General features: G+C 42.7%; 1 protein-coding gene across 1 annotated transcript in view; it reads right to left on the bottom strand.

The window, feature by feature from the left end:
• SYDE2 (synapse defective Rho GTPase homolog 2) overlaps window positions 1-25,324 on the bottom strand; it is a 253,053-nt gene that overhangs the window by 61,838 nt on the left and 165,891 nt on the right. Inside the window, exon 6 of the mRNA XM_069641698.1 lies at window positions 20,808-21,039. Within this exon, the coding sequence (XP_069497799.1) occupies window positions 20,808-21,039 (232 nt within the window). The remainder of the gene's footprint in view (window positions 1-20,807; window positions 21,040-25,324) is intronic.

Raw genomic sequence — 25,324 nt, 5'->3', positions numbered from 1 at the left:
AGACGATGATAGTGGTGTACCCAGACTCCCTTAAAAATCCCAGAGAAGAATACAGCCGGCAAGGTCAACTACAAAGGAGAAGCCTTAGCTCATGGTTTAGCTGATGAGAGATGGTAGGCTAATTGACCAATGTGGGGCAGTGGTCTGATGTTGTTCTCTGCACCTGGTTTTCATTCTGTTCACATGCTGCTAACCACCTGAATGTTCAAGGTTGGGAGAGTCTGCCAACCAATCATGAGTGGCTTTGTAGTGACATGCTATACAATGACACAGAAGCCAATCTGCTGTTATTATTTTTATAATCAGTATTATACGTATTTTCAAGGCATCCTCATTAGATAAGGGGAAGCGACTCAAGTTATTAACACCTATACATACTATAGGTATGTATGTTCCTCTAACCAATCCCTCCCCTAGATAGGATTTACTGTTTGCCCCGTAGGATGACATCATAGCTGATGTACATGGAAATATACTGTTTTTGGGTATGAGAAAAGTAACCGAGAGTGTGGGAGCTGCATTTTGTATGGTCATCGGATTTCCCTACTTTATTTGAGCTGACAATACAGTAGTACGTTGCTATATTCTTGAGTCTGTCCAGTTATTTTGGTCCAAGATCATTTACTATGGTAATTCCATTCTGTGCATGAGATACGCTCCAAGGAGCTAATGCACACAGTCACAAAATGATAAGACCAAAACCCTTTTTTGTTCCATACCTGAAGCCCCCCAGGCAGTTTTTGAGGGCCACACAGATTACCAGATGGAGAAATATGGAGAGACATCAAATCTCTATGCCTCCTTAAACACATACCCAGGGATGTTATTGTGTAGCCACAGATTACTGAGCTTGCCAAACAAAAATTATCTCTGCCACCACCTTTATCATGGACTTTAGTAGGGGAAGTAGAGAAGGTTCCAAATGATTTTCTGCCCTTGTCAGTGGTGGGTTTTGCTCACAGAAATCGCAAATGCCCGTCGCCATTTTCAATTAAGAGGCAAGAAAACTCATTATTTGTTTTATTTGTTGGGGTATTGTGCACTGAGCACAAACACTTCCAGAGAAATATACAAGCAGGCAGGTTCCTTACAAGTGATAACTGTATGTTCGATAATTGGTACATAACATGATGGTGAATAGGGGAGGAAGAGAATATTGACCAGTACGAACTGTCCATTAGAAGGGTACAGCTACAGGTGGATGACAATAAGTGCAGTGATGGTAGAGAGATGGGAGGGTGGTTGCCCCTTTTAGGTACGAAGCCTCACAAGGCTGAAGATCCGTTACACAGAATTCCCAAATTACCATGCCATACAGCCATCTGGGACCCAGCACAAGCTTCGAAACGAGATTAGACTTCTGAGAAAGTATAGGTAGATTGCAGACGCAGTATTGAATTTGCTTGGTGTCTTTCCTTTTCAGTTTCAGGCATTGCCATGTTGAACAAGGCTGTGACTTGTGCTATCTTTGTCTTGGAATATTTGATACATGTTGAGCATGGTATTGAAAACTCTCTGAAATGTTTCGCTTGGGAATAGGTACAACAACAGAGCATGTGAATCCAATTGCAGTTGAGAAGACAGTGGTTCAACTCAGCAAGGTCAGCACTACCACTTGTTTTGTGGTCATGGGTTACTCCAGAGTAGGTCCAGTGTCAGACTCCACCCCAAGGTTAAAACTATTCAAAGTGTCAGTCCATGAGCATTTACAGCTGTGTCAGCACTTTGGTCTGACTTTTGTGTTCAGTAGAAAAAGACAATCTGAGGGTCGGCCTTTGTAAACGGTGACTGAAGCGAATCACTTTGGGAAAGTCATTCCTTACGCTGGACTATAGATCTGGAAAGACCTGATAATCAGGAGCCTGAGGGTAAAAGGTCTACTTGCATCCTGTCTCCTGTTGTCAAAGTCCAGGCACTCCAGATTCATACCGATCCTGCAGATATCCATGCACCAATGAAAAAGACTACTGAGTATTCTAGCTGGCAAAGAAGATGCGCACAGTATGGTCAAGTTCTTCGCAATACTTATGTTGGCCAGCATCAGTCAGGAGATCTGCATTGGCCACACTCTTTAAATCTTGCTGTTTAGCTGATCCATGCTAGGATGGGACTAACATGCAAGCTCACTGTCTCACTTTAGGGACACCCTTTTGACAAGCTATCGACTCCTTGAAAAATGCCCATAGGGTCGGTCGAAGACCTGGACTCGGGTGCCACTTCAATGCAAAGCAATCGTTGACTCAGAGTACTCTTGACAGACTGCAAAGACTCATGAAATGTTGCCCGGCTTCTCCTTCCTGCTGTGTATCGAGTGCTCACCAAACGCTGCTTGTTCCTTCAGTCCTCCCCCTTAACTGCGTGGTCATGTGGAGTTGCTCTACAATGCTGCGGATGGATCAGGAATGTTAGCAGTTGCTATTTGTGTCCAATACGTGGGTAGATTATCTTTTGTCTAGGTTGCTGCAGTGTTGGCAAAAAACCTGGGTGGGGTATCTTCTAGTCTTGTTTAGTTAGTGGAGAACAGCATACCTCTTGTTGAAGATCCCCATATCCCTCGGAAGATGTAATTAAGGTTGGTGGATATAGAAATTAAAGTGGCTGTTCTGTTTATTACTGCCAGATCAAACTCAATCCGCACCAAGTGATGGAGAAACAAGCTTGAATAATCAGTGTAAAAGACCATCACACCAGGATCGTTGCGCGAAAAAGACATACTTGAGTACTGTCAAAATGGGCAGAGTGTTACGGCTGGTAGCGGAGTGACACTCAGATCCAGAGACATATTTTAGGCCTGCGCATAACCACCAGGCTGTACACTACTAATACTAATAGATCAAGCAAACGGGGAAAGGTTAGGGTTAATCGCACAGTTGTCAACCAATGCTAGGAGCTAGAAAGAGGACTGGGTGAAAGGACAGCCCAGAGAGTTGAGGCATCGTAGTCACCCATGTGGGTCTTGAAGCTTTCATTACTGACAGGCAGTGTGATGTGGAACAGGTGTGAGATTTCAACTGCACAGGCTAGATAAACGAGACTGACCAGGGGTAAAAGCGAAGTCTGGTTGTTTCAAATTTTATGAGGGCCGACACTAAGTAAATGGTCACGAGATTTAAGCCTGGGTATCTATTCCCAGCACCGGAATGCAGAATGGTGGATGGATTTGAAAAATAATATTGCATCAGTGGTATGCTCCTCCAAATTAATTAAAGTGATGAAAGACAAATAAAAGATGACTCGGAAAGAGCAAGTTTAACTAGTTGGTATTGCTTACCCTGGAATAAGACATACGCAGATTTGATTACCCAATGTTGGCATGCATCAGCACACACGAGTGTATTGGCATTTGGCAATTAACCATTTAATTATGAGTACAGACATCAGGTGGGCAGAAATTAAAGGCAGGACAGACAGTGGTTAACTCCCAGGAAGCGGACGATTCTGTGGAAAAGGCTTTCTCCAGATCGCATCCTTAGAGCACCACAAATACACTCGCATTTGAACACTAAAGTGGATTCATTCTTATACGTGCATTACAACAATAAGCTCCAGATAAGAGTTTAGAGTAAGGGTGTTTTACTCGCTATTAAATTGAAAATGGGAGTAACATGATTTTTAAGAAGTAAACATTTTTTCTCATTCCAGGTACATTTTAGGCATTCATAAATATACTTTAACTTAAAAAAAAGAATTTGTTTGCAATCCACACTTCATTGCACTAGCTCTGCGGGTACCACTGATCCGAATGCATATGTGGAGCTTTGTTGGAAAAAGCAGGGGGCTGGCTCGTATGCGAGTTTCCTACTGTTATTGTGAGTGCTTTTTGTTGGGTTGACTGCTCTTGAGCTGTAAAAGGCTCCATTTTATGTATTTACATGTTTTCATCTAGGACTGAATCGGAGCGCTGGGGATTCTGAGTTTATCTCTGGAACAAAATATAGTTTGCCCACGCTGTACTACTTTATACTTTGCAATGTAGCTCAGTGGGCGAGGTGGTCTTCTTTGGGGATCTGCGTAGGCCAGGTCCAAACTGTATTGAGGGATACAATTATTCTTGGGTGTTATTTGTAGTCAGTACCAAAGAGATGACTGAATGGACAGGGAGACATGTTATTGTAGCGTTAGGAAATGATAAGCTTGAGAAAGCAAGTACTATATAATGAAGTTTCCCAGAATTTGGAAACGTGTAGCTCAGATGTCTTTTAAACTAGAATTATCTAAGTCAATGCTACACAACTCGTCCACATGAGAGGAAGGCATCGCACACATTCTGAGCCTGGATCTAAAAGGTTGCCTTATCTAAGACCACCAAGCAGAAGAACCCGAGCCATACTGCCCTACTTTACTGGATGAGGACATGCTCAGAGTGGGAAGCATACACCCACACTTGTCTCAGTGACTGCTCCAATGAACGAAAGTCCCAGAGATGGAGATAGAAACGGGCACAACAGGCGAACAGAAAACCTGGGACTCTAAAGGGTATTCAGAACTAATGGCAGACGCAGCAGAGGAATTCTACCAAGGAGCTTGATAGCAACACCCAGTAAGGTAAGGGTGAGCACTAACCCTATAGAACGGGATGTGGGCTACTCAAAGCAACACTTATTAAAACAGAATAGAAGGATCCCTTAATGGCAATGATGACACCAAGCCACTAAACCTATAGAACGGGATGTGGGCTACTCAAAGGAACACTTATTAAAACCGAATAGAAGGATCTGTTACTGGCAATGATGACACCAAGCCACTAACCCTATAGAACGGGATGTGGGCTACTCAAAGGAACACTTATTAAAACCGAATAGAAGGATCCGTTAATGGCAATGATGACACCAAGCCACTAACCCTATAGAACGGGATGTGGGCTACTCAAAGGAACACTTATTAAAATCGAATAGAAGGATCCGTTAATGTCAATGATGACACCAAGCCACTAACCCTTTAGAACGGGATGTGGGCTACTCAAAGGAACACTTATTAAAATCGAATAGAAGGATCCGTTAATGGCAATGATGACACCAAGCCACTAACTCTATAGAACGGGATGTGGGCTACTCAAGGAACACTTATTAAAACCGAATAGAAGGATCCGTTACTGGTAATGATGACACCAAGCCAGTAGCTCAGGATCAAAATTTTGAAGTCTCACATATCTTATTGTGTAAGCAAATCCCCTTTCTGGGGTTTTTCAAAGACTAGACCGGGGAAAGAGAGGTTAACTTTTTGGCAGACTTGTGTTAATTGACACAGTGTCCAGGATGGGATAAAAACAAAGTCAGGTCAAGCATACTTCTTATAAGGGGAATGGTAAAGGGTGTTCATGGAGGGAATGGGGTTTTATGGGAGGGTGACAGGGAATCAGAAACACATACCTCTCTATTATGATCTCAGTACCTATGCAGCGCTGTCAACTAGGGAAATGCAAAGGAAAAAACAATTGAAACCCACCCTTCAAACTTTGAGACATACCAGGATTGAAATATATCAACGTCCGTCTCAAAAACATTAAACCCTTTTGTTACACGAGTGAAAAAGGCTGTGGATTAGCATACATTTTCGAATTGTGCATGGTTGAATTTTTACCATTGAATTGCTTGTTCTCTTGAAAAATCCAGATGATGGTGACAGACTACTTAATTCAATATCAGTACCCAGGGAGAGGCTGCAGTCTATCAGTTGGCCAGGAACCTGGATTTTACTTTATGGTAAAGCCTGCCGTACATGCATTCAACCAGCATCTCTCCAAAGGCTGCACATTCTTCATGCCCACTCCAGCCCCTGCACTGTCCTGCCAGTCACCATCCTTTCCCCACACATGTTCTGCTCACAACCCAAAGCCCATCTCCATGCCACAACTTGCCACCCGGCCCACAATTACTTAACTTTCTAGTCCTTTGCTGGCTGTCCTTCACCACTGAAGCCACCATGGACAATAAAGTGGGACTTTATTTCTATGACCGATGATATCTTTGCTTGTAGTTATTGTTAAGGGATTTTGGTGGGTGCAAAAAGACGAATTCCCTTAAAAAGGCCATTAGCACATCTGCTCCCAAGCCTGGTGCTTGTACTTCTTGAAGGAGGCCCAAATGAAGGGCCTCACTTCACACAGGCCTCCAGCTTGGGCCTGAGAGCCATTGCCAACCATAACACCCCTCCTTTGAGTATATTGAAAAAGGCTCTCCGTAGACTTCATCCTACATAGGTCCCACAAGCCACTCCAATGCACCTGAACAATAGAAACAATGTTCTTTCTTAAATATACATTGTTTAAGAAAAACGAAAAGAAATGGCACTGTGAGACTATGAAAATGCAGCACCTTGGAAATAGATTATTTTATGAAAGAGGTTAGCTAATATAACTCCAAATGAACACTGGTTGCGAGTATAAATATCCATAGCTGGAGAGAAATTATTACAAACTAGGACATTTTCAGCACTGAATCTCTTGACCTGGAAAGATTTTTCAGACCTTCAAATTTGGCAAAGGAAGTCTAGCATTGCAACATAGGCTGGTCCATGGAGGCCAGGCCACGGCCCTCAGTAAATGCTTGTGAACTTGGGAAGATATATCTCCTTCCAAGCAAAACTACTTGAAAAGACAGTGCCCCTCCACTTATAACTTACTTCGAGGGAACAACAACTTACTAAAGGACAACCAGAGCAAGTCCACCCTCAAAGTGGAACCACTTCTCTAATCACCTCTGTTGTGGATGGTATAGGCTTGCTAGCCAATGATGATAGAGGCAATGCCTGCCTACATCTTGACTCATTAATTGCTTTCTTCACTTTTGCCCTTGAATGTCCTATTTTTGCTTTGCTCATGCTTTTGACTAAGAACTCTCCTGGATCACATTGCTCCTTTCCACAAGATTCTAGATGCTTGCTTGTCCCAATCCAAGCCTCAATCAAACACGTGCAGCAGTCCCCAAAGATGTTCAAGCTCTTCTTTCTTTTCAACATCTAGCTCTGCCCCCTGGTCTCATGGATTTGCGCTTTTGGCCTCATTTTCCTACTGATACACTGACAGCAGCTATCTCCTGAGCAGATACCAAGAGCTTGACGACACCTTAAACAAACTCCCATCTCTGCATGTGTGTCGATCCTAGAAGCTTGCGCTTCCAAATTCAACCCTTAATCAATCACTTGTAGCAGTCTTAAAGGAGCTATACGCACCCTTTCCTTTCAACATCTATCTCCACTCCCTGGCCTCACTGATTTGCTCTTTTGGCCTCATTTTTCCACTTCTACACTGACAGCTGCTACTTCCTGAGCAGATTTGACAAAGAGCCTAACGCCACCTTAAACTTCCATCTCTGCATGTGTGCCATCCGTGAGTGGATGTGAGACAACTATCTCAAACCAAAAATGCCACAAAACAGGGCCTCTACCAAGCACCACCGCAATGTTGTCCCACATTCCTCTGCTTGCCCTTCACCCTATTCCCACCATCAGTTAAATGCTTATGCATTAGGGTTGACGTTGACCTGCCCCTCACCATCAGATAAGTGCAATAGTTAACTTTCTCAACTCCACCCTCTCAAGACAATCCTCCATGTCTTCGAGTTTGCACATACTGCGACTGTGTTGAACACTCTCTTCTTCTCCTCATGACTGCACTATGGTTCTATTGTCCACATTGGCCTCCCCTTCTTCATCCACCACCTGGAAGGAGCCCAGAACACTGCATCTATAGGAAATCCAAACATATTTTATCACCATTTTCCATCCCCTATTTGCTTTCAGCAGACAGGTACATCATATTCAGATTATTCAGCATGGCACACAGATACTTCAGCAAACTTGGACCACCTTTCCCATGCCTCCATTCTCCAGCATTACCATCCAAACATAACCCGTTCATTGGCTCCAGACAATCTTCTCTTTATTCATCACTTCTGTAAGTCACAGCAGTCCAAAGAACCAGTGTTCTCCACCATCATTATAATTAATGCGTCATTGGTCCGCCATCGCCCTTTGGGCTATCGTCGTCCATCTGCTAATCTGGTGGCCTTTAAGAAGGTCTTTCTTAATGATAGCTCTGAACTGGTCCTACATCATAAGAATCTGACGGTTTTAGGAGATTTCAATCTCTGGGCCGAAGCTAAATCAAACCAAGCTGCCAGCTCTTTACTCTGTCTGGCATGAACCAGCTGCAGTCAGCTCAACATGTACTAGCCTACGCATGCAAAAGGCCATACTTTAGATCTTATCTTCACATCTCCTCAATCATTGTGTGTTTTTCCCAGCCCACTTTTGATATGGACAGATCATTGCATGGTTCCCATTAAAATACAGGTCCTGTGGAACCATGAGCAAACTGACCATCCCGTCAAAGTTTACCAACGGAACTGGGTGAGTGTGGATATTACTCACCTGTTCTCTAAGATTGCGCCACACTATTTTATGTCAGAGCATGAGTTTTTCCCAGCGCTGTCTGATATATGTAGATTAATTTCCACTTTTAGTGTAGTGCCTAACGAGTTAGTCCCTTTCCAGTGGACCACTAAGCCACCAATTCCGTCAGCCCCTTGGGTCACAGTGGAACTATGTCTTCTGGCCCACCAAACAGAACGTAGGTGGAGAAAGTGCTATGACTCTCAACTGTGTGACAAGTTTAAAAAACAACTTACCCTGTACCACAAAGCTCTTAAAGGGGCCAAGTTGGCTCACTTCACAATCCCTATCCAATCTGCAGTGAAAGTACCAAAACACTCTTCCAAATCGTGAAAAACCTGTCTAATCCTAGCATGGTTTCTGTGTCTTGTAATTCGCCGATGCTGTGTAACAATTTGTCTAACTTCTTCATTGAAAAAATTGAAGGCATTAGGGAGAACATTTTGGACGCAGGGGTGCTCTGCCCGAGACCCCCTTCTTACAACCACTGCCAGTAAAGGCTGTGGTAAACCCCTTTTTTCCATTGCGTCCACTAATGCTTTAGAAATCAGTCATGTGGTGGCTGGTCTTAAATTAGCTTCACCCCTCGATGATATTCCTTTGCGTTTATTTAAATTGGCTCCGTAGAGTCTTTGTGTGAATTCGTCACTGACTTTCGGCAGGTTCCACGCATGTTAAAGAAAGCTTTGGGGATTACTTTGCTAAAGAAGCCATCACTGGATGTTTTGTTTTTTTTGAACTATCATTCATTCTCATTGCTCCCGTTCCTAATGAAGGTAATGGAAGTAGTTGTCACTCCTCAGCTAAGACTCTTTCTCAAAGGACAGGATGTTCTGGACCTGTGTCAAATGGGCTTTTGAACCTTGATGGGCACAGAGTTAGTCTTGGTAGAAGAACTGGATGATTTTTACCATGATAAGCGAGAGAGGCAGTATGGCAGGTCTTATACTATTGGACCTGTCTGCCGCCTTTGATCACATTGATCATGGGATTCATCTATCTAGGCTTCGTGGGGCGGGGTGTATCAGGACCAGTCTTGGACTGGTTTTGTGCCTTCCTTGCCTCCCTAACTCAAATGGTTTATATTATGCCTTTCAGGTCACCACCATCAAGAGTGACGTGTGGGGTTCCGCGGGGCACTGCCCTGTCCCTGCTGCTTTTTAATGTATACATCCAGCCTCTGGCGGCACTTATCCAGTGCTTTGGGTTCCGGTTCTTTTCCTATGCAGGCAACACTCACGACCTGTTTAGGATGGACCTGGACCAAAGAGGGAAAGCAGCTTAGTTGAAGCAGTGTCTTGATGCTGTCAGGGGTTGGATGGAAACCAATTGGCTAAAATTAAATGGCAGAAAGACCGAACCATTGATTATGGACAATACCTGCGCTTCCGCTAACTGAACCTCTGACTTTTGGACACCTTCTTTGGGTCTGCTGCCGGCACATCAGAGGTGGATCAGAAATTGGGCTTTGGCTTCATTAAGTTGAAGCAGCTAAAAAAAGTTCTTCCTTTCATTCCTAAGGAGCTCCATGCCCAACTATTTTCAGCCTGCCTTAGTGACAGGATTGACTACTGTAACGCTATCTACCTCTCCCAGCCTGCATACTTAATCCATCGTCCTTCAGGTTTCGTAAAAAAAAATGTAGCAGTTTGTTTGTTTCGAGGTATCCCATTTGGCCACCACGCCACGAAGGCCCATCAATCGCTGCACTGGCTGCCTGTTTCAGCACAAATTAAGTTCAGAGGGTTCCATGTGTTAACATTGTGGCAAATATGGCCGTGAACACAAAATATTGCGGCAAAAATGCTGTGGTTTTGATGCTGCAATCCATGTAAAGGATGCAGGGGACACCCCTGCAACCCCCGGACCCATTATACCATTTAAGGGGAGCGGGGGACACCCGCGCAACCCCCGCTCCCCTTAGATGGGCTATCATCCATTGAGCTTTGAGCAGGAAAGGCTGCCTGGCCATCCAGGATAAATTGCAGCGGTACAGCCCAGGTCGCTCGCTTACGTCCATGGAGGTGGCGCTACTATGCATACCAAGCTACCGCAAAGAACAGATTGGCGGTAGAGCTTTTTCCATCGCAAGGCCCGAAACTTTGGAACACTCTGTCATTGGCCCTGCGGCACTCAGCGCATTTTGAGCTTTTTAAACGTGGATTAAAAACCCATCTATTTGTGGGATTGCAGTCTGCGTCATGATACCTTTGGTGATAGTGCGCTATATAAACATCTGATTGATTGATCATTCACCAGCTATGGTGCCCCCTCCCTTCCTGGATTTGCAATATTTCTACAGAGATCTGCAGATGGACAGCACCTCTTGAAGGACACAGTGGAATTGGATGGTTGGATTTCTGGTAGCAAAATGTGATACATTTGGCAGTGAATATATGTTAGTCAATAGTTGGTGTATCTCTCCTCTGGTAGTAACAAGACAATCCGGTTGGTGTTTCTAAGGTCTTTATTTCATCAATGTAAACGATTCTTGGTATGAAAAGACGATCCTGATACAGAGAAAGACTTTGGAAATACAACTGAAAGGGAAATAGTTTGGTTTGCACCTTGAACTTTGGAAAATGTTTCAAAATTATGAACAAGATTAAGTATAATGCAAGAATTGCTTGTACCAATATGCCTGATAAAGTTAACGCTACAATTAAAGTTACTTTACAAATAATCTGCCTGAAATTTCACTGTGCAAGAAGAACTCCTTTTACCTTGTCTAACACTATAACAATCTTCCAGTACAAATGAATATGATTTTCCTTTTGAAGGTGACCAATTCAGTTTGAGTGAAGGAGTGTTTAACAATTTAGCTTTCCAAGCCTCTTTCTATATAGACATGTTATCGAATCGTGTATGCCAACAGAGATATTCTGCATGGGAGATTTGGACAAATAGGGTGAATAAAATTGGATAGTACAATGGGTGACGTTTCCTGGTCAGGCAATACATTACAACTAGCCTTTATTTGAAGCCAAGGCATGCTCCAGCAGATATATGAATTGCTTCCTTCAGAATTACTATTATCAATGATCAATAATAATGTACAATCTTAAGACTCATTCTATTATATTTACTGATTTTGCATTGATCTGAAATGTTTTCAAGTTTTCCTAAGAGAAGATCTGTGCCTATTTCGTTTGCCTGACGTTAGCTACTTGTTGCAGGTGAAGAACACCAGAGTGTGAAATCTGGCTGGCTATTATTTTGTTGCTAACATTACCACTGAGTTCTAAAAATACTTTAAATACGGATCATTTGCGGAATGGGCACAGGGGTGGAAAGGGTCAAGGATTTTGCCTTTTCTGGCTTATGCACTTAGAAGAGCCATCTAAAGGCTTTCCATTATGGGAAACTTCATGTAAAGTTAGTACATATTGTCAGATGGTAGAAAGATCTGTTTGAGATAAAGCATGTTTTTTGAGTCCCCATCAAAAAGTCAGAATAAAACTTGCAATGGAAAAATAATTAAAAAAATTATAATTAATCACTTGCAAATAAAGTAACAGAATTGGGAATATTTATTGAACTGTTCATGCATGACACAAACTACACCGATAAGCACAATCTGCTCCCCCTCACTGGCATATACACGGAAGACAAATCCCTCAACTCAATCTATGCAGTTATCCAGGCTTTGGTGGCTGGAAATGGCCTGTGCTTAAATGATGAAAAGACCGAGATCCTGATGGTCGGGCTACCATCAGTCCTAAAAAACCTTGGCACCCAATACGCCAACTTCAAGATTGACAGCCTCCTGATAGCAGTATCCACATCAGTAAGATGGCATCTACCTAGATTCTGCCCTCTCCCTAACTCAGCAAGTCAACATCATCGTGACATCAGCAGCCAACACGATGAAGCTTATCAATGCTGCCAGACCATTCCTTGCCCCCACCAACTGCCTTACCATCACGAGAGCTATCATAGGAGCGAGATTGTATTACTGTTAATCCCTTTTTGCCAACACATCCTCACATAACATTCACAAACTACAAATGATCTAAAACAATGCCATCAGAGCAGCACTCAACATTCCCAAAAGAGAGCACTGCCCATAGGCAAGAGGAAATGCCCACTGGCTACTTGTCAAAGAAAGGATCATCTTTAAAACACTTTCGATCACTCACTGATGCCTATCCAACTTGGCACCCCCTTCCGTCTCACAAAGCTTCATCAAAGTTCAATCCTGCAGACTAACCAGAAGGGCCCATATCCACAGACTCGTCCTGCCAAAATCTAAGCGAGTTAAAAGTGGAGGCACCAGCTTTCCTGCCATAGCTGCGCGCCAATGGAACTCACTCCCACCGCACCTAAGAGTGGAACAATTGTATTGGTCTTCTGAAAAGCCCTGAAAACCTGGCTCATCTAGCACTGAGACACCAAGAAACTGTACCGGTTACGGCCCTCCTGATTTCCTTCCTTTTCCTCTTTGTTCCACAAAGTAAAAGTACCTGGTTGTAATAACACCTCAATGCCTTTGGGTTTTTGTGCTCTTAACAAATGTAAAATATATAAATAAATAGCAGTCCATTGGGCCTGTGCCTTAGAGGACGGCCAGAAACTTGGCCGACAGCATCGCCAAACACGGATTTAAACAAGAGGGCTACACTCAGCATCTCAGAAAGTCAATGGTAAACCTTGTCTGTTAATGTTCACACTTTCTAGGGGACTCTGGTGCCCTTCATTCCATAAACCTTTATTTTAAAGGATTTTGAAAAGCATACGGGATGAGCAAAAAAAGTCTTTGGTCACATGGGATTCGGTAATATTCTGCTACGGGTCGGACAACACTAAAACAGAAATAATCACCTGCATGACAAGAAATGGGAGTTGGACAAATGAGGTAAGTGATGGTTGAGGAATGGTATACAAAAAAGGGTGTGTGGTGGATGCACAGTAGATGGTGACAGGCAGCAGCAAGCCCATAGTTCACAATCAACAAATAGTGACATCAATTTCCGACTTAGATGCAGTCTGTGCTACTTCTACACATCCAAGAAGATATTTCATATGAGAATTTCCATCACACCCCAGTCCTCCCTGCTGCTTCTGCATCAGCAGTACTGGATACTCCAGTAGTATGTGCAGTAACATCGGCCCCATCTAGATGATGACTTTCTAAACTTTCTTTATCTGGATAAGTATCAGTCTAACATGACAGGATGGTGGATATTCATCAGGCATTGACACCAGTAACTGAATTCGGGAAATTTACTAGCTACAAGAAGCAGGCGCGTTGAGCCAATGAGGAGAGCAACTGGGTGGTGATGCGAGGCTTCAGTTGCTCCTTCACAGTACCAGCGTTTTGGTGCTTCTTCAGAGCACCTGGGCTCTCTGCAATGCACTGGATATTTAGCAGGCAACCCTGGAGCCTTGCAGCATACATGTGTCACTCCCATAGTATGTAGGAGACTTGAGTGATCCTAGGGACCAGTCATCCTGGAGATGTCCAGAAAGCATTCATGAGTCCCTGTCTGTGCATGTGCTTGATTCGTGTCAGCAGAACTGAAAACTGGAAGTCAGAACACCATTTTACTGTTTAGGCCACATAACCGACTGAAAATTAAGCAGTAATAAGGAAGAGGTCAAAACTAATTTTACAATACCAATAAAAAGCAAGATTTTATTTTTAAATATTAAAATGTAAAAACCGATACAAGTGTTATTTTAATGTCCCAAAAAGTCGTTATTTTTAAAAAAAGATTGTAAAGTCAACCATTCGAAACAAAGACACAGCAAAGGTCTACCACTTGAAAAGCTCCTCACTGCACCTTGCCAGCTCTAGGTCTAAGGATAACATCACTGGATTCCAGTGTGCCCTGGCTCAAAGACAGAATGCTTTCCTTGTCCCAAAAGTTGATCCATAATGGAGGTCCCACATACCTACAAAAACACAAAACAAAACTATGAACCTGCAAGATTCCTCCAGTCACTGGACTCTGCCCTACAAACCATGGTCAAATCGTCTATGTCTCACCCGAGTGGGCATCGTTTACTGTTCAAGCTCCGGCTCTACAACTCTTCACCTGCCCAGCTCCACATCAACTGTTGCTTCCATCAAGATCATTCAACTTGCCCTCATATGTTACGATCTCTGCCGTCCACTCGCTTCATTTTCCGTGCTTCGTCTGTCACACCTTGCTTTCCTTACTCGGGGACTTATACCTGTCTCGTTTCTGCTCTCTTGACTGCTAAATTGCAGGGGCACTCTGTAGAGGCTACTTAATAAAGTAGCATGGGCAGAGACTCTGGGTTCCCTTCACCACTCCTGGTCCAAATCATGACCTCTACTGTACTGATCTATTCTCCTTTGGTTAAGGTGTACTTTCAAAATGGGAATACATCTTGGGCCCTCCTAATCCTCCCCACCTGACCTAACGATACAGACCAGAAAAATCATTATTTATTTTATTCAATATTGAAGTCTGCTTATTTGTCCTCCACTTCATGTTAACATGTTTAATTAGTTATCACCTTTTTTGTGTGATTTTCCTTTCCTTTGAATTTTTTTTTTAAATGCGTTTTCATTATGAGCATGTTTATAAAAGCAAAAACAAATGCCATCTTAAATAACGTGATGTATGGCATGGTGTCAATGTGTACCCCATGCAGGACTTCCTGTGTGCCTCATTCCAGAAATGACTCATGCAATACCTTGTGTGGTAGTTTAAAAATAGAAGGTATTTGAAACACCACCTTTTTTTACAGTTACCAACATACTCATAACAAGGCCCTGTGTAGCTCACAAGAGCCAGGGCTTAGTGGATTAGAGCAGGCCATATATGAAGACTCACCATGGCACCTTGCCCATTAGTGTAATACCCATGCCATGCAGAAAAGTTGCTGCAGGCAGCCCCTCTCCCCAAGCACTGTATTTCTGTGACGAGAAAAAGGACCAACTGTGAAAGGTTTCAGACATGTTCCCTTTCAGAGACCAGATGAGAAAGAACACCCTTCGGTTCTCACTGCCCATCTCTATCAAATATCGTTTGACTATACTTCAAAGAAAGATGGTCAAAGGTCAGTTTCAAAGATGTGTATGTTGCCGTTCTTAACACCTGCACGTACTAACAATAAGACATGTGCTAACAATAAGACAGGCCTCATTACGAGTTTGGTGGTATCTCTGCAGTAAATCTCCCGAGACACCACCAAACTGTATTGCTGTTACCCCCACTTGGTCTGGCGGTCATACCGCCTGATTACAAGTTGTGGTAGGCACTGTTAGTACCCATTACTTGGAGTCCAGAGGACTCCTTGGAGGATTTTGGCAGTATTTACCGCTGGAAGTAATACCACTGAATTGGCTGATTTTGGGTGGAAATTCCTCTGGTGCAGTAATGCAGTGGCAAATGGTATTACCGCCACATGTTACTGCACCGCCCAACTTATACTGAGGCCCGATGTCATTTCCAACTCGTGAAATAAAATCATGTGAAACTACTCACGCATACAGATTCCGCAAGCACTGCCTGGATCGCACCATTCATCACTCTGCAGCTCATGCAGAAACAATGTTGAATTTTTACAGGGAAAACATAACTTCCTGGATGTGACGTTGCTTGTGAATTACGAGCTACAAGCCGAGACTTGTGAAAATCCGGGGTTGGTGAATTTCTTAACAAAGCCAACATTGCTAATGTGTTGCTCAACACATCCATGGAATGCCCACAAATATGTGCAAAAGGGCTCACGTGAAACAATTCGGAACGGAATGTCTTCTACCGCCAACTCTTCTGCATCGCAATTGTCTCTCCATCTGTCCCTGGTGTATGCCAGTTTGATGCAAATGTGACCAAAGTAACATTGAATCAATAATTAAATCGCAAAACAATGTGACATTAGCAGCCATAACCGCAATTGAAAATTCAATGTAATCATTACAAAATCTTCCCGTTTTACGATTGCCCTGAATTTGCTTCAGAACTGTGGGAGTTGTGAAGGGGAAAAAGAGTGGAAGAAAACAAAGGTACTTTAATTGCCCAGACACAAATAACTGCAGCTCCTTACTATGGTAAATCTTTTAATCGCCAATATTTTAGTGTGCATACTCCTGTTCTTTGTAGAGTAGCAGCACAGGAATTCTGACACCACTACTGTTCTGCAGCAGTACAGTGATGAGTACTGGTTTCTGAACCCCTACTCAGCCCCACGTTACTACTAGAGCAGCAGTGGTCTCGAACAAAAGTGAAACGGGTACAACATGAATGGTACATCCCCTTTGTCTCTTTAAGGTAACACGAGCCGAGGGCAAGCTATACTTTTCAAGAGGGGTCTGAGCCAGCAAGGAAGCAACCAAAATAGCACAGCACTGTGGTAGCAACATAAAATAAATATCCAATCAAGATTCTATAACTAAAATAGGAGTCTTTAATTTAAATAAAAATGTACACACTAACAAAGCACTCCTGTAAAAGAATACAGAGAATAGGCAGACTTCGGGGTGAAAGGGGCACTCGGGGTATGTAGACAGGCGACTGCAGGCAATTGGCCTTGCAGCAATGTTCATGTTTAAAGTAAAGGCTTTTAAAGGGCAAAGCGTGAGGTCTTAAATGTCACTAGTTCCCTTACAACCAAGCCAGGGAGACAGCAATACTATAGACACCTTTCAGTCTTTGTTCTGTAGACTTTACTACATCAGGTCTGGCTTCTAGGTGTTTTTGAGAAGCCAAGTCCAGCGCTTCTCAACGAGTAGAGTCAGCATTGAGGCGGTCGAATTGGTTTGACGGGGTCCAGTGGTGCAATGCAGTTGTGCAGTGGTAGTCAGCTTGATACGGATGAAGGACAGGAAGGTGGAGGATGAGTCAGTGGCTCAAAAACTATTCAATTCGGTTTGAAAAATCATAGAATGTCAAAGAAAGGTCTGTGGGTCTTGTGGTAGCTCAAAATGTCTCAAAATCAATTGAATCAGCTCAAAAGGCAGTTTGATGCGGGAAACAGACCCCAAAGCTGTTCCTTAAACGTGTGTTACCCTACCCCGTGTTCAGAGATTTTGAAGAGTCCTTCTGCCTGTCCCATCCAGGAAGGTTACCACAAAGCAGTTGCAGGCCTGCCACTTTAAGTACGCAGAAATCTGAGTACCAATATCCAGGCAGCGGGCATGCCTCGTCAAACAGCAGGCCACTTCAGAAGTTTCGATGAAGTGGTTGAGCGCAGGGTCTTACTCCCTTCTTGGAAAGCTGTATCATCACCTCAATGGCAGAGAACTTTGGGTTTATGGTATCCAATTAATTTCCAGCAACATCCTCCTTCGTCTTGAGTCCAAAGATGTTTCAACTAAGGGGGCCAAGGGGCAGTCTCACTCATTATCTACTCATTTTGGCACAGCAGATTGGTCTGTGTCAAGCCTTCCTGAAGTGGCCAACATCAGCTGCTGTAACTAGAGTGTTGCCTTCTGATGTCAGCTCCCAGAGTCCCTGGTCTGCAGGAAGTAGGTAAGGGTCAAAGTCAGTGTGTGTGTGGCATAGGAATTTCTAAGATGGTGAAACCCCTCTCCTGGTTATAACTTCTTTCCTGTGTTACTTTAAACAACCCCCTCTCTCGTGCTGCTTAACATAAAAGAGACTCCAGGAATTACCTCCCTATAGTGATGACATCAAAGGGAACTTCCAGGGCGGGACCTAACAGTTGGTTGGGGGTGAAACTAAGCCCCAGACAGTAAGTCACAAAACTGCCATGAGTCACTAAAAACTAGTTTGGTAATAAAATTACATCACATGGGGTTTGGCAATTTGTAACCATCTCATCAGACCCCACTATAACAAACCAGACATAGATTAATATTTATATTTTACCAATGAATCTGCCAGCAGGCCCTTGGGATGTACAGTTATATATAACTTGGTCACAGGAGCCCGCTGCGAAGAGCAGATCATGGCTGGAATTAATTGAGGTTCCAGTGGGCTGTTTCTTAGGAATGTACTTGTTACTATTGCAAGACTCCAGGGCAGCTGCTGGAATGTCTGTAGGCAGAGTCCAGTCAATAGAGCCCATGTGTCAAATGCTTTTTAGCATGGGGCATTAGGAATGTGGGGCCTGATTAAAGAAACTCTCTTTCTGAGACTGCGATCAGGATCATTTTTTGTGACAAAAATCATAAAAGCTCAGGATTGCCTATCGTATGCAGAGCGCAGTCTGTCATAGAATGTGATGCAGACTGGATGGTAATATGTGCTATGCTGGGAAATCTTGTGGCACCATGGTAGAACGAATAGGATAGGGCTTGCCATAGCTCCAAATACATTTAACTTTCAATGCAAGTACAGAAAACTGCAGGTGTTACACTGATGCTACAAATGTTGACCTCATTGTTCAATTTATCTATATGTACATACACGCATAATCACAGCTACCAAGCTGGGGTACTTCCAACATTATATTAGGTCAGAAGTAATAGTACTCCAATGGGTTCATTGCAAGTAATTCAGCACGCTCGCTTAAAATGGGCCACATATTTGGAAAACGGATACTCTGCTGTTGTCAATGGACAAACGATGGGGCAGAAAATCATGGCTCTAGAACAGACTAGTCCTAAATTACTTTGATACATGTTCTCTCAAGGAAAGCCTTCTGCTGAACCCCAAGAATTTCTGGCAGTCAGTACCTCTGTCAACATGCACTGGGACATCAGTATGGCTGCGGGCTTTCGTCTTCGGAACTAATCCCCATGTTTCGCATAAAATAGAAATCTCACAAGTTTGACAATAGTGTCGGGGTACACATGAAGCTGTTAAATTTCAAGCAAACAGACTAACAGAAGGTCACTGCACCACTTTACAAATGTCGGTCTCTCAGCCTGTTCACAAGCTTCTCACTGTTTTTTATTTATCTTGGAAAGAGGTTAAAATATCTTTCTGAAAAATGCAACACGGCTGGAAATCTATTGTAAATGATGATCTAAAAGTAAGGTGGCTGTATTTCACATGTTTGTACGCATGTTTGTACGCGAAAAAAGAAAATCAAAGCAATGTTGTGCGATTTCAATTCTTCAGACAACCTCAACTCCATTTAGAGCCTGGCTCAACTGAGAAACAAGTTTCCTTCAGAAATATATTTCATTCCAAGTACTTCATGAAGTCTGCTGCCAAACCACAAGGAAAGCTTTGATTTTACCGCAGACCAGTCTGAGTTCAATGATCGCTCTAATTAAATTCAATTTAAATAAAAGAATCCTTGAAAGAATTGAAAAAAATATGACTGCTAATCGGATAAGAGAACCTTGCCTCCTCAAGTCTTCAGAAGCTCCTTTTCCCATTGGGAGCTTTTTCATCAACAATTTTTCACCCTCCACACCTTTTAAGGCAGGCCAAGGCTCTGGAACCCAATTCAAGCATGGCCATTGACATGTGACCTCTTAAGTGACATTAGTGCTATGATTCCTTTTATGTTAGACATTGGCTTTTACGAGGGTTCTAAATTCATCTAAGGCCAACCTAGTCCAATTACAGCCTAACCTTACCCTTGATCTGTGGCCCACTTAAAATATCCATAGAGATACTTAGAATAGTTTGTCAATATTTTCCATCGACAGCCGCTCTAATGGGAAATTAGAATACAAACTTGTATGCCTATGTTTAATTTCAATTGAATGTCTAGCACAATATTCAACTGCTTGGCTCAATTTTCAACCCAAACCTTTTAATGATATCTATCGGCTCGCTACATTTATTTCTGCCTTTTTCTGTACCTTACATTTGTCATTGCTTAACTGTTTTGCATTGTACTGGTTTCCTCCACACCCCTTACTCAGGGTTACATTTTTAGCTCGAACAGTTTACCTTAAGGGAGAATGGATGGTACTTTAGAGCCGATTTGCGTGCTTAGGCTTTGAAGTGCTGGATTAGAATGATGTGCAAGGACAAGTAGAGCACCTCTATGCTATGCTCTATGGCATCTATTCTTCTAAAATAGCAAATATAAATATATTTTTTTAAGACCCAGTTACAGATCACTGGACAATGAATTTAGAAAAGAGGGGCGAATTGAAAACGCAATTGATTGATTGAGAATTGAAACTACGGAGGTACTTTTGGGAAGTCAAAAAAGTACTGATATACAATCAGTGATGCTGTAATAATACTAGGATTTATTGATCTGAAATATTCACCATGTCTGATACAGGCCTACATACACTATGGTAAACAATCTATGACATATGTGAATACAAAGTACAGAATGATAAATGTAAAAGTGATCTTGAGAGAACACAATTGAATGTATGTATATATTAGCCACTTGGGTGTGCAGGACATGACCGCCCACGTCCTGCACAGGGAGTCGCAGTTCTGCCATTTTGTCACTTGCATAAAAGCACACCCATATAAAAACAGAAACCAGTCTAGCATTGCGAACGTCACAGGAAAATAGTTTGACTTCGGCACGTGCAGGATTGCATGCTCTATTACCTGGCCACATCTGGAGTAAATAATGCAGAACCTCTATGTGCTTCTTAAAATCCAGGGCACTTGCAAGCTCTTCGGAGTCTGTGAAGACCCGGTTATTGTGGTTGGAAGTCTCTTGTCTCTGGCTTAAGAGCACCGGCCCGAAGCACACGGCTAAATTCTGGCAGGTCATCTTATTTACTTCATGATAAGAAGCCACACGCTTTAGGTGATCCAGCAGCATCTTCAAGGTAGCCTGAAACAAAAAGGGATAGTGGCCACCATATATTATACATCCGATATTTTCAAAAACTGTGAAAATTATTTTTCCTATGTCACAGTTTCTAAGAGGGGCATTGGGTTCAGAAAAATAATGGTAGAAATAGCCTCAAAATTTACCACAGAAAAAACATCTTCAAAGAAAGCATGGATAATGCATAGTGCACTATCTGTGTAATACGGCAGAGTATCGAAGCTCTCTCTCTACGGTATGCGCTGCAAGTCACCACACTGGATTCGTGCAGATAAGCGTAGCAACCGCACGTACACACCGTTAGACAGATAATGAAACATCTGCTGAGGGAGCGGTTGATTACACACATTTCTCTTTTGCTGAAAAATCAAACAAAGTGATAGGGAGATATGTGTAAGAGCCATTCCAGCCACGTGCTAGTCCTAAAAACGGGCAAATACGCCCCATTCAGAAGTGAGGAAAAATAACCCCAAGACAAACATAGGAAACCAAGGCCAAATAGGTCCTAGCCTCCTGCTGCTTCTACCCAGACAACTCCACACCCACACATGTTCAGAGCAGTGCTTCCAGAAGACCAGGTCCACAGGATGGAGCTCCAATAAAATGACTCCCTGATCTCAAGAGCAATGCATCTCAATTTGCATGAATTACTTTTTTGAAAGACGTATAATTAGAAAGATATAAGCTTTAGTGTTCACATCCAAATGTACTTCCCTAAAAAGACCCCCCTTTCCGATGGGAATTACTACTTTTACTGGCTAAAAAAATAATTGTAATAAAACGTAGTAAAATAGATCCACTTGAAAATGGCATCTCAAGCCCTGCGAATGAGTAGTGCTGAATGAGTATTTCTACAGAGCATAACTGTCGTGGGAAATTAAGGTATTCTTTAAATGCTGCTGTGGGGGCAGTCACCACCTTATCACTGGTGCAATGAAGATAAAAAGTATTTTTCTCTCCTTCCAAAGTATTTTTTAGTAACAGGCTACAGGGATAAAAAGGGACAGCTTTGCGTCTCACAGCTGCAGCGTCTCAACAGCCTTTTAATTTTTTATTTACATTACATGGTATAGGGCCAACCTTGCCAGAAGTGGCTGATGGAGCATTGTACAGTATCCAAAAACACTCCGACCAACCACACATCCAAATGAATCAAAAATCCAGTACTACAAAAACAAAACTTTTTTTAAACTAAATTAAATTAGGAAAAAAGGTGATCAACAGTTACCTAAATATTAGAAAAAGAGCTAACGCTTTAATTCCCTCCTAAAATGCAGCAAACAAGGTGCAGGCCCTCGGAAAATAGGCAGGGAGTTCCCAAAAACGCCGATCATCCAGTGAGAATGCCCGATCAGACTTCAGAACTGTAATAAAGGGCATGTCCAGCCAGGCTAACGACTGGCTGTGTTGTACCAAAGAGCTGCCAAGCGTGCATGCTTATTCAGCTTGAATTGAATGCATGCTTCCAATGAAAACCAGAAGTGTTGGAGAACCGCAAGGGAAATGTAAAGACATTTCTGAGCTGTTAATTAAGTGGACAGAACAATACAAAACAGATTTAAGGGGTATTAGTGTGACTCTAGGCAATCCCCAAAATTAGGCATTGGCCTTATAAATATGTAAAAGCACTAGAAACGCGGTCTGTCCTCAATATGGTCTCTTGGAAAAAGGGGCGAATCTGATGCAGTAGAAAACATTGAAGGGATAAGAAGACTTGTCTAAGGCAAGGTTAAGAATCCTCCGGAGAGGGAATAAAGCACCAATGGACAGTTCCCTCAAGAGTTTAGCAGAAATCGAATAATTCCCATCACAGGCCGCTTACAGACTCAATCACTGCAGAAAAGTCATCAGCACTCAATGCTACCAGAGGAACCTGACAAAGAAAAGATTAAGCTTCAATTTCATCTGAAATGAAGATGATTTTATTTACAAAATATTGATTGCCTTTACTAGAACACTGGCTTTAATGAGTCGGGCGGCTCTTACATGAGAGCATGCCACAAGCTTTAACAAGCACAGTGAAGGAAATGCAGGACTAAATAGACTCCATATAAATACCACAATCCCCTAATCCCCCAGCCGCCAGTCTAAATTTGAGGAACAATACATAGTAACCAATGGTAACTAAGAAGGCATAAACATGGCCTAAGCTTTGGGGATCGGTAGAGGTAGGGCGAGCATCATTTTAGAATGAGGAGCGAAAATCAGATTCTGCATGGCATGCATCACTGCTGTGCGGAATGGAATTCCTGGCATTTCACGTTATTGTTTTCCTGGTGCCGGGATGCAGGGAGTAGAGATTGGCTGGTATTCGATGGAATGCTTTGCATCCTAGCAAACCAAAGTGGCAGGAGATTTCTGTTTACCTGATTAGCTGGTATGCAGGGCATGCTGTATCAGGGCAATTGCAAAATTCCTGGCCTGAAACCCACACTGACAGGCCAGAATGTCTACCTTCAAATGCCAATCATCCACTCAAAGAGATCAGCTAAATGCATGGACATTCAATCGTCTGCCCCGTTGAGTGGAGTGAGGGGTGAGGATTGATTGCAACCCCCTTTTCTCCATGTTATGGTGATTAGGTTTTTCACCCAGTCCTAAATACTGGGCTAGGCCTATGGTTTTGTTTGTCTCCATCAAATCTGAGGTTGATTTGTAATAAATGCAAATGTTTTCAAACATTCACAAATTATGGCTATTTTACATGTGTAGTTCTTGCCATGCTTGGGTAATGTCCTCCAGTGAAAATGCATGCTTGCCAAACATAACGAAGGAATCTTTTAGAGGAATGCGAGAAAGAGTATGTAGATGTTATAAAGCAAACATCAGTAAAATACATGCTAATGTGAGCAACATCAATACCAGTCAGCCAGAAACACAGATTTATGTGATCTTCCCTTTGGCTTGGCTTCCCATAGTCGTGTTATAAATGGTCACCACATGCTAAAAGAAGGTGATGGTGCTTAAATATATTGGGCCTCATCATAAGCATGGCGGTCCAGGAACTATGGTACCGGTAAGCACGTAGTTTCCCGGACAACCATACTACGAGCTGTGCTCACGGGCGCCTGTCATGGCTACCGCCAGGGTTATAATGAGGCCCATTGACGTTTTATTCAAGTTATCCACTATCCAAATGCAGGTGACTTGGGATTTCAATGTGAATAAATGAATACTGTCAAAGTGATGAACGACTTTTTTGTAAGGCAGTCAATTGCATCTATTCTTCAATTCGCAGATTATAGTGGAAGTGAAATTTAAGCACATAAAATAAAGGCTCTCGCTTTAGGATTTCATTATGTCACAGAAAATGAAATTTTAGAGTGGACTATGGGGTCATTACGGGTTGGGCGGAGACGTACAAATGCGATGGTAACGCTATTACTGCTGCATTACTGCTCTGCCCAATCCCGAGATTGGGTGGAAAGTGTGAGGTTTAAACATTAAACATCTCCCCTTTCTGCCCATTTGCAGTTATTACTGCAGTGCAAACTTTGCCGCAGTGATAGCACACAGCATGCCCCATAGTCCTATGGACTCTTGCAAAAAATGGGGATTTACAGCTTTACCGCAACTCGGCATCAGGCGCTAATAGCACTGGCCCGAGCTGCGGTCACACTATTTGCATTTGCGGTATCCCGGCGCATTTACCGCCAGGATACCACCAAGGTTCTGATAGAGCCCTATATCTAAAGGCCCCTTGTGATCATAATACACAAGACTTTCTTAAACACTGTTTTTGGCATACTGTGGGATTATGGCAGGCATCAGTCATTTGGGTGGGGGGTGTTGGGAAAGGAGCCCCAAAATCATGTTTTGGAAACAAGGATGCAAAACCAATTAGCACAGTGTGAATACATTCAGCATGTAATCTGAGTTTTCAGAGATTTTTCTGCTTTTTAGGATTTTTATGGGATCGTGAAATTCATTTTGGTGTTTTCTTTTAGAAAATTTCTTAACAATTGAAGTATCTTCCAATTGCCCAAAATCAAGATATATCGATGGTCTATTCATGGATCTGAATATCCACAGCGTACTAAAAATCTGCAAGTGAACACCCTTGAGTGCTCCAGAAATATTTAATTCTTAAATGTCCCAATGTCCTCCCAAATCACGCCCAACAAAGACAATAAATATATACATACAAACCAAAAGGCTGCATGGACAATGCAAGCATTAAGCAAGCCGGTCTGTTTCATTATAAATTTGTTCCAAAACGTGGGAAATTTCAGACTAGGACAAAGTTGATGTCTAAAATGAAAGCGTGGCAATAACCAGACTCAAAGTA

Source organism: Ambystoma mexicanum, chromosome 1q (assembly GCF_040938575.1).
Source record: "Ambystoma mexicanum isolate Mex_15411 chromosome 1q, UKY_AmexF1_1, whole genome shotgun sequence".
NCBI lineage: Eukaryota > Metazoa > Chordata > Amphibia > Caudata > Ambystomatidae > Ambystoma > Ambystoma mexicanum.
This window is presented reverse-complemented; position numbering and strand designations above follow the sequence as displayed.